The 10,445-nt window shown below is 37.3% G+C and overlaps 2 protein-coding genes across 3 annotated transcripts; both read right to left on the minus strand.

The window, feature by feature from the left end:
- Positions 1–913: 913 nt before the first annotated feature.
- On the minus strand, positions 914–4,669 carry LOC130966973 (uncharacterized). 2 transcript variants are annotated; one of them, XR_009081303.1, is made up of 5 exons: positions 4,101–4,669; positions 3,169–3,600; positions 2,431–2,734; positions 1,764–2,177; positions 914–1,634 (listed from the first exon to the last, which is right to left on the minus strand). XR_009081303.1 is itself a non-coding variant. In XM_057891795.1 (4 exons), exons 1-4 carry the CDS (start codon positions 4,611–4,613, stop codon positions 2,047–2,049), a joined length of 1,380 nt encoding a protein of 459 aa, XP_057747778.1. In that variant the 5' UTR covers positions 4,614–4,669; the 3' UTR covers positions 914–2,046. The 2 variants fall into 2 exon arrangements, 1 of the variants encoding a protein (XP_057747778.1); XM_057891795.1 differs by having other exon boundaries at positions 914–2,177.
- A 687-nt stretch (positions 4,670–5,356) lies between these two features.
- Positions 5,357–10,200, minus strand: LOC130968709 (lipoxygenase 6, chloroplastic). The gene is made up of 9 exons (XM_057894119.1): positions 9,738–10,200; positions 8,273–8,550; positions 7,913–8,150; positions 7,459–7,794; positions 7,283–7,368; positions 7,107–7,214; positions 6,717–7,018; positions 6,353–6,619; positions 5,357–6,247 (listed from the first exon to the last, which is right to left on the minus strand). Exons 1-9 carry the CDS (start codon positions 10,156–10,158, stop codon positions 5,488–5,490), a joined length of 2,796 nt encoding a protein of 931 aa, XP_057750102.1. The 5' UTR covers positions 10,159–10,200; the 3' UTR covers positions 5,357–5,487.
- Between the last annotated feature and the right edge of the window lie 245 nt (positions 10,201–10,445).

Below are 10,445 nucleotides of genomic sequence, written 5' to 3' on the forward strand. Positions count from 1 at the left end.
TTAACATCAAGGGTTTTTCGTGCTGAAATACTACATAGGTTTCACAGCGAATTGTGTCATTGCAAATTTGTTTTTGCTAAATGTATTCTCGCAAATTGTAGAATTATTTGTGGTAGAAAAATAGAGAATGCTCATCTCAGATATATAATTTGTTTGAAGAACTACAAGATATTTAATAAAAAAAAATTCTTTTCGGTGTTTGATATTTTATTTCATAAGACTGGTTAATTTTTTTGTCAATGATTTTTTTTTTAGAACATATTAATGTGACATGTTAATTATTAATATATCTTTCATTTAATTTTTATAAGTAAAAATAATTTAAAAATCACTAATATTTCTTAGTTTTATATAATAAATTTAACTAATGTATTTAAAATAGGTAATAAAAAGATAAAATATAAAAACTAAACAGCTTTGATAATTGTTCTTAAAAAACAACGAAACTCTCGACAAAAAAAATCGTCAATCCTAATTAGTTTTTAATGGATAAATCAACAGTTTAACATGTTATGTAAGCTTATTCTGTTAATATAGAAAAAAAATATTGATAGAAGAACTAATCAGTTTCATAGAAATAAAGATCAAAGATAAAAAAAAATATTTTTTTATTAAGAACTTCATTGTCTTTCTAAGTAATTGTTAAAGACTTTTTAAGATTTTTTCTCTAAAAAAATATTAATCCAAGCCGTTCATTGAAATTTTAATAGTCTATACTCTAAATTTTGGAACCAAATTGGTATAGTTCGAAGAATATTATATATATTATTGTATATATGTTTTTATACTTTTATTTTGGTATTAAAAATTATTAATAAGAATTTTGAATAGATAAAATTGTCTTTTATATTATGAAAAATTGATACAAAAGAGATCTATACAAAAAATAGTATAATATATATTTTTCATTTATTTAGTTACAACATCGTTTATTGAGATTTAAATATTAGCACACTGAGCTCTTGAAGTGCGTAGATCACGGAAGAAAGCAACCTTTCTGTTCTTAGTAAATAACTTAATAAACACATGGCACGTGCACTTCAATATGCGAAAAAAAAAAAGTGAAGAAAAGGGTGGAAATTCTTCGAGAAAAAAACTGAGATATGTACATCATCTAACTTCTCAGGTCTTTGTTCAACTTTCTCATTTCAGCGAACAGGAAAGTTTCCACTAGGTTGGGTGGGGAATCCTATTCACATAATTCAAACCAAGTCTTCGTCTAGTAGTTATCTCCTATGCCTTGCAATGAGTGCACTGTGCACATGGGTTCAAAACTTGGCTGATGCCAAGTAGTGATAGAACCCTTAATATTGTGAGTGAGTATGGTGTGGGTGAGTGGATAATGCCTAGGATTGAGGGCTGTCTAATCCATTTGACCCCCCCAAAAAAAAAACTAAGCCTTAATTAGATGCATTCTACTTCTTTCGAACTCAACTGCACGAACGCTCTTAAACATGCCTGTTCTTCTGAGACTGAAATCTTCAACACAAAAGTAGGCATGATCAGTTTCCTAAATTATTCCAGTTTTATGATAGATATGCAACTTTGATTACGTATTAGGACAATATTAATAATGCTGCTCTGGAGAATTGGAGCTCAAGTCATTAGATGAAACCCCCCATCAATCTTCAAAGCTGAGAATAAATTCAGGGAGAGTCGTTAGCTTGCACCATGAAAAATCCTAAGATCACTGATGGTGAAGAACATGAATGACTGATGAGAGGAATGAAAATCATGAACAGAATTCTGGAGACATGACTTACTTGGGTAGAAGCAAAGCACCTTGAACAGAAACGTCACAGAGCTCAGTTCCATAGATTGACAGATATAACTTGGTCCCTACCTTTCTACCTTCATTCATGGTTCGCTGCCGTGTCCGTGTTACGTGCTGGCATGGCTTGAGCAAAGTTATTAACATCAGTCGCCAGAAAAAGTTATGGCTATTTGTGGCCATTTTCCAGCAAAATGATAACGCTAAGCCAGAAGAACTAAACTTAGAAGGTTTCTTCTTGTTCTTGGTGTCTGCTTGCAATCTTCTTTTCCTCCTTAAATTATTGTCTTGCTGAGAACAAAGGTAACTAGACTTAATTCAAGGAAAAAAATTGTGTTGACAAGGGACCGATCAACTGTCCATCCAAATATAGTGATTCCTCCAGGATTAGTTTGCAAGTACATCACTGCATATTCAAAGGAATGAATGAGCATGATATCCCAGTATATATAAAACATGCTAGCAGTTTGCATAACTATTCCAACCAGAACTCCAGAAGTGGGTTCCACAGGGCAAGTCTCATTAAGTTGAAAGGTCAATATGGAGGTAAATGAAGTCAGACTAATGATACGTTCATGATTCATCAAACAAGAAAACTTCTTAGGACTAAATCTAGTAAACTCAAACGTTCACAGACAGAATATGGTTGAATTACGTACCGAAGGCTTGCCTCTTGTGGTGTGAGGACATATAGGAAGCCAACTGGGTATTCGTAGGCATTCCAGCATAATCCATTGACTCCAAATCACTCTCAGAATAGTCTAATTGTATTGAGTTTAAATGGTTTACAGCCTCCAAGCTCCCTGTACTGGCAGAGCTTCTTAGTTGAGATGCATCAGAAGAGCATGTCAACAGTGCATGCCACCTGCTTGCTAGTGAAACAACACCCTGAGCTCTGTGAGATATTCTTGTTGCCGCATGCAGACAAATAATGATGCCAACAACTTGAACAAGTGTAGATACCTAAAAGAAAGGCCAGTAAACGGGAAAGCAAATATAAATAATGTAACTTAGAGCCATTTGGTTTTCAGATAGCTGTTAAAAGGCGGAATGGGGTGGAATATAATGAAATGACTAACTGCATCTTTTGAGTTTTTGAGGTAATAATAGAATGTAATGGTAGGGCATTGCATTGCATTCCATCCCCCATTCTTTCATCGTCGAATTTCTGGAAACGGAATGGAATTTGAGTGAATAACTTCAAATTTTTCCATTTCCCCCTTCAACAATATTCAAACTAAGGGAGTGAGAAATTAATTATTCCATTCTTTGATATTGGAAAATGGCATGGGATTTTTGTTCCATCTCATCCCATTCTATGCCAAATGAAAGATTGATAACATAAAAGATCCATCAATCTAATTGCATAAACTCCAAAGACAAAGAATTGAACTTACAGCAAAATCTCCACCATTTAAGAAAGTGAGCATGCCACCGTATCCCGTAACCTGCAATAGAGTGACAAATTGGCTTGCTGTGACAACCAAGAACTGTAGAAGAAGATATATTCTGAACCTATGGCTTATCTTGGAGAGATGATAGCGCAACCGAATGTGCTCCTCCATGAAAACTAGAACGTCACTCTCCCTTTGCAAGAGTTTCCCATAATCATCAAAGTGGATAACTTGCAAATTGCAGACCAAGTGAAACATAATAGTGGCCGACAAAGAGACTGCACTCACATAAGTCCAAGATATAATCAAAGCAAAGAAAATAGCAACTGAGAGTATCCAGGACTCATGCTGCACATTTGAAATGCGAATGATTTCTCGCGCTGTCTTCACAAAGAAGCACGGCAACATCCATATAATGAGCAAACGCAAAGATCCCTAAGAATAGAAAATTGAGGAGGGGAAATCAGCACTCCCAGAAGTAGAACTCCTTCTAGGTATGTTTAAATAGTCAGAGAGCAATTTAACGAAGACTGTGTAAATTTTTTGCACTTTAAGATAACCTAAAACTGTAAAATCATTGCAAGGGCATTGAAGTGCATGCGAACAAAACAGAACAAGTTATGGCTTACGGTGAGAAGCATAAAATAGTAAAATAGGTAACAAAATAGAAAATTTTCTATAAAAACGCAATCATACTCTCAACACCATCGATCGCTGCGCATACTACTCTAGCCTCAGATCGGAAACAGAGCAACCACAACAACATACAAAAACTTCACCAAATATAATTGAAGTGAAAAATGAGGGTTTAATCACCTTAGATAGTAGAGCTTACAATGAAACTCATTAATTCAACGTTGATTTACCAATCCCCTCGCACATGAAAATCAAATTGAAATAAAATCCTTAAGCAAGAATCTGGAAGGTTCCCTCACCTGAATCTGGTTGACGTAATCGCGGTGAAAGCAATGCAACTGTCCGCTGTGGCGGTCAACGAAGAGGAACCTCCTGACGCCGTACTTCCTCAGGTTGTGCGAGAGGCACAGCAGTGAGACGGCAGCAAGGCACGCCTGGAACGCCACGATCGCCATCTCGAATGCAGGAATCTGGTATTTCTGGCAGTGGCTGCGGCCGTCAGAGCACTCGGAGAGAGCCAGCGCCACCAGCGGCATCGTGGTGCCAACCACCGCGAAGACGGTCCATGAGACGGCAAAGCTGAAAACGGTTCGCTGGTTGAAGCCAAGCAAAGTGAGAAGCGCTTCCAAACTCGCCAGCGTTCGATCGAACTCACTCTCCTCATTAGCATCATTATTATTGTTGCTATTTTTATTAATACATTGATTTTGAGGTGGTAGAGGTTGAGGGTTTTGATTTGAATTAGAAGTTAGTAGAGGCGTATGAGCGGGAGGGGGTTCCTCTATTTGTATTTGGAGATTGCTGTTTGACATTGCGTTTTCTATGTCAAGGTAAAACAACAAAATCAGGTTCTCTCTCAGCCTCTAATATTCTTGTGAATTTTGATTTTATTTGATTTTGTAGACAGGCCTTTTTGTCTTTCCCTTTAGCAAGGAAGTAGTGATACAGTGTGGCATGGTTCATGGGGCGTGGGGTTCCGTGGGTAATATGAAGCGTTAGATGAGCTGGGTAGTTTATGGTGGACCCGCGAGGTAGGTAGTTTATGTTTTATGTTAATTATATTCCTAGTTTGCTTGTTTAAGAGTATTTTCTTAATCTGAAAGGCTGGGCAGAGGGTGACATGGGAAATCGAATCCATTATTTTCCCAACTTTCGTGGGGAATGCAGATGCCTGTCCAAATATATATATTTGGTGAGAGATAGGTGTGGATGCGATTAAATTTGGTGCCGGTTGTCCTTTTCCCACTTGGGGTTTCTCGTGTGATTACTTAATTAGAATTTACAAGTCTCAGAGCGGTAAGTCGGGGACCACACCATGAGTTCAGAATCACAGAAGCATCAAGCACGTGCATGCTTCGGCTTCGCGATTTATGCGCATAGTGTCTCTATCTGAGAGCGATGGATCAAGTTGCCCTTTAGGACATACAGCTATCTGATGATCGGTATAGCAGTTTTTTCTTTTGAAATTTAATTTGGGATTTTATTCTTATTTTTTATTATATTATATCCTTACTTGCTTCTTTGTTGCATCCAATCACATAAAAGGATTCATCAATTTGACAATTTCGACTATCCATAAAAAATTATGCATGATTAGTTGATTACATACATAGCATATACACGGTTTCTTTCAATATCAGACATCATAAGCAAGGGAAGATTATGGGAACCAACCCTAACAAATATTCATATAGATATGCTGTTGGGAATTCCACGACCAGTTACACCTGGACCTGACGATGGAAGCAACAGTTCATAGGGTGGGACACCTGCACCGGTTCTGTTTTTCAATTTTGGCTCCTTATTCCTTGCATTGATTATTTCCTCTATCTCCACCAATCTAGCAGAGAATTTGTTGAACATTTTCAACACTTGATGATCATTGATCCATTGAGAGTGAAGAGGGTTCACTTGCCCCAAGTACTCTTCATCAGGGGAATGTGTGGAAAGTGTGTCCTGAACAGCCATCACTTTTGTAGCTTGGAGTTGCGTAGGCAGGGATGACAAGAATGCATGCTGAGGATTTTCAATGAACTTTTTGTATTCAGGGTCATTCTCTTGAGGAACGAGTCTTCTCATTAGGGTAGGACGGTTAGGAACATACCCTCCAAAAGGGTATTGCCCAAAATTTAGTGCAGCATGTTGACCTGAAGCAACCCATATCATTATGGTGAGGATACCTGACAGGTCCTCCTTTGTATCCAGTTTAGGCCACCAGGGTTCATTCCTTTTGTCATAGTGACCCTTGAATTTGATCTCATTCCACCATGCTTGGAGCTCAACATCAGATGTCACGGAATTCGGATCTGAGTAGAAGTGTACAACATAAGACTCTACCCATTCCTTTATAGCAGACCAGATTAAGAGTCCATCTGAGGCATAAGGGTAGTCATCAAGCACAAGTTTCAGACCAAAGGGCATTGAAGGGTCTTCTTCTGCCATGCCCCTGAAAAGAAAATTAAGAAATTAGTGAAATCTCTTGTTAATGTAGCCGGGGAGGATTTGAAAAGCTTGGGGGGCTTCAAACTCAAAGCCTTGGGATCAAAGTTACCTCCGAATAAGATCTGCTGGCAATGACTCCATATCGAAGCGCCACATGCTTTCGTAAGCTGATGAACTAAGCTCCATGGCATACTTTCCTGGACTGAAAGATGCCTCAATTATACCACCTCCATTTATTAGACTCTGTCGAGCAAGTGCATTGATTTCTAATGTATAGCGCATATGAGGGTGTAGCAGCTTGTAAATGGGATGCATTGAGCTCAGTTGTCTATGAGTAGCAATTATATATGGCTCCATGCATGCATGTGTCCTTAACCTGAACATCACAAATACAAAAGTATTCTTGCTCTCAGCCAAATGTGAGAAAATTCATATAAGTTTGCTCAAATAAACTGCATGATGAATTGTCTTACCAGTGATTTACTAGTTGATGGACGCCAGCATCATTTGAGCAAACATGAGCTTTTGCTAACTTCCAAATCCAGTGTGTCGTGGCATCATGACCGTGTGTGTAAACTCGCTTATTTTGCGCAGATGAAGGAGTTTGGGGAAGTGAAAGCTCAATGGCTATAGGACACAGCATACCAGTCTTTGCATAGAAGAGAATAGTCCTGGATGCATAAGCTTTCCTCCCAGGTAAGGAGTTCATCTTCTTCATGAATGGCAGAAGCATGTCATGATAATCAATGACAAATAGTCTCTTCTCCTCCATAGCCTATCAACATAAAAATGAAACGTATTAGAGATAACCGAGTTTAAGATAAAAACATGCCAAACAACAGTGGAAGAAATATACATCAAACCTTTTCAAAGCTCATTCCACCAAGTTCTTGCTCTAATATTTCCTTTGTGATGGCTGATTCCGGAGGGCCATACACAGCAGGATCTAGTTTGCTGCGGATAGGAAATTCCTGTGGAAACTAGAGAGATTAAGTAAACAAACCAAAAGTAAACAATACAAGAAAGTTATGAAAACAACCTTCAACAGCTCAATATTCACTGGATTGACCCCAGCTAAGGCTTGCCTTGCAAATTCATTGTCCCGCAACCAAGAAAATCTATCTCCTGTAACAGAACACAAACAAGTGAAAAAAGAGTGTATTGAGAAGTACAAGCTTGTGTAATGAGGCCTACTAGGCACTAGCATTAGCATACTTTTAATTACAGCAGGGATTTCATATTTCAATAATCGCTCTCCAGCACTGATGACTTGATTCATGACCTTTCCGAGCAAGAGATCTTGTACTCCACCTCTCTGCTGCTCTTCATCTCTCAAAACAACACCATCCGTGTAAAGCTTGTCGATGTCGGAGAAACAGTTGAAAGAAATGTCTGATCTGGACATGGTGGCTGCTATTGAGGGTATAAGATTGTGGAACAAGGCCTTCAACCTCCCAGCAGAGAATGTGTTCTGTTTAATTTCTTCAAAAGTTTCATCCCTTGGCACATACACAGGGTGAGGCTTCTCAATTCTACTCTCACATAGTGGATCTAACATCATCCATCACACAACACATCATGCACACTCCATTGGACAAGCTATGAGAAATTGCATGTCTCATTTGACAACTGCTATATTTTATCCCACTAGATAGGGTCGGTTACATACCTGAAGCGGTGTGAGGTCTGCCGGATCTACATCGGCGAGGATAAGGCCTCTCTGGACCCCCAAGAACTGGCCTAGCAAGTTCCTTGTCCTTATCAGGGTTGCCTAAGTCATTGTAGGTAGCATAGTCATAGATTCTATCATGCTGCTTTCTCTCACCTTTGCCAGTTCCCCTTATGCTTAATAAGTCCTCAAGCCTAAGATCTTTGATTCCAGGTGGGGTCTGCGAAGGTAAGTATGCCTATCCACAAACACAAAACACAACACAATAATGTTATAGACTCTAGATTTATGTCTTTTTTATTACCACATTCATCCACTAATAAGAATCAAATGGACTGAAGGAATAATGTTGTCACTGACTTGGTTGTTGAATATGATTCTGCTTTTGGGGTTGTCGTTTCGTGAATGAATCCATGTGTTGGCTGGGAAGAAAATGGGTCCTCCGCTGAATCCATGAATGACAACTTTCAAGAGGTAGAACTCTTTGGCGTGGAGGTTGGTGATGAGAAGAGCTCCGGGGCTCCCAAAGTCACTTGGCACTCTCAACTCAGCAGAGTATTCCACAATGTAGGAAACCTTTGAAGGTTTTGGTAGCCATCCTTTGACGTAGGATTCTACGCTTTTTCTCGAATTTGTAACTGAAAATAACGATAATGACAGAATCAATGAGAACATTTATTACAGGCAAGAAATTTAGAGATCTAAGGAAATTGTTTTTGCTTTTGTCTATTCCATATATTAGATTTTAAGCTGTTTTTTTGTGTTTATTAGTGTTTTCTTTTTCTCAAAATAATTATCTCTTTTACTTTTAAAATTTATTGAAAAATTAATATATCTACAAAATTATTTTAAAGGAAGAAATATGTTACTAAAACCAATTATTAAATTCTGAACGAAAAATAACACCAACGAAAAGCTTTTATGAATTTCACATAATTAATTAGTTCATGTTTTTTAAATGTTTTATTACCCTGGAAAAGTGTAAAGTATATTTCCCTTAAAGTCAGCAGAAGGAAAAAGTATAATGCCCTTTTTAATCTCTCAATCATGAGTTCAAATAATGTTTATAGTTATAGATCATCTCATGTCTAATTGATTATTTCTTGTCGCCTAAAGATAAATTAAGCATTTTTTCCGTTGAAACTTTTCACGGTAATGACCCAAACTTATGCCGTGGATAGTCTAAGGTAGAAGTGGCCAAATAAAAATCCATAAACAAAACACATCACGATTAACAAGTGGATGATAGAATAATAAATAAACGCAACACCCGCAATTCAGAACTCAACAAAACTAACCTTTAGAAATGATTAAGAAGTAAGATAGGAAATGATAAATAAATAACTCTTGCCTAAAATAATATCAGTAATATATTTTGTGATTTGTAACTATCAATTAGTCATTATTAATATTTTTAATAATATAAAATTATATTTAATTGTATAAAATTACACACTGTTTTTTCCTGCTAATTAAATAGTAGTTAGATTTTAATAAAAGTACTAATTCCTTAAACCTTTTCAAATACTATTTTGACATCTATTTTTCTTCCCTCTCTCTAATATTAATATATGGATATTTAATTATTTATCATATATGTTTCTTGTGTTATTTTGTGAATAATTAATCAAAACATGGCTATTATTAGCAGTAAAGATATAACTTTGTCAAAAGCTGGTGCAGAGTGCAGATCAAAACAGTTTTACTCTTTATATAAGTTCAATTATTCTTTAAGATTTATATATGAAATCAAAACCTTAGGATTGTAATTTGTAAACAAAGCTAAGCTTAGGATCTAATAAGCACACAATTAGGAAACTATTACCGGGGTCAATTTGGTCACTGATGAGTTGAATCTGAATGCCTTGACCAACACCGTTGATGAAGTATTCCCACTGATCCTCCAATTTATCAGTGAGATTCTCCTTTATCTTCTTCCTTATTGTCATCACAGCCTTCACTTCTATCCCCTCATCACTCCTTCCAGAAGAAACCACGGAACCATTGCTGTCTTTGCTCGTCTCCAAGAACGAAGAATAAGTTGATGTTACTGTCTGACTCTGACTCTGACTCTGACTCTGACCCTGACCTGCACCTCCGCCGCCGATCTCAGCTTTGACCACCGGCCTCCGCCGGGAAGGAAGTAAAGAAATCCTCCTGTAGGCGGAGAAGGGCGGAGATGGGCGGCAGAGGGCATTGTTGTGATGAGAGAGATTGGAGAAGTTAGGAGGATTGAGCACAAACATATTATGTTTAGTTAAGTTGACGAAACAAGCCAATAATAAGAATAGTGAGCATATGATTTATGTGATATTTATTATATTAATACTGAATTGAATAGTCATCACATGACGTCGTCATGTGTCCTTTCTTGTTTATTTAATGGATTTGATCGTCTGGGAGTTATGGAACGGCTGTGTCGAGTGCACAGTACATTGCACAATTGGAGTGTGAAGTGGATGTGCCATTATTCAGTAAATAGACTACTACTACTGCCACACTAAACGTGCAAAATGATTAAAATGGGAAGAGT

This window comes from Arachis stenosperma, chromosome 3, assembly GCF_014773155.1.
Source record: "Arachis stenosperma cultivar V10309 chromosome 3, arast.V10309.gnm1.PFL2, whole genome shotgun sequence".
Taxonomy (NCBI): domain Eukaryota; kingdom Viridiplantae; phylum Streptophyta; class Magnoliopsida; order Fabales; family Fabaceae; genus Arachis; species Arachis stenosperma.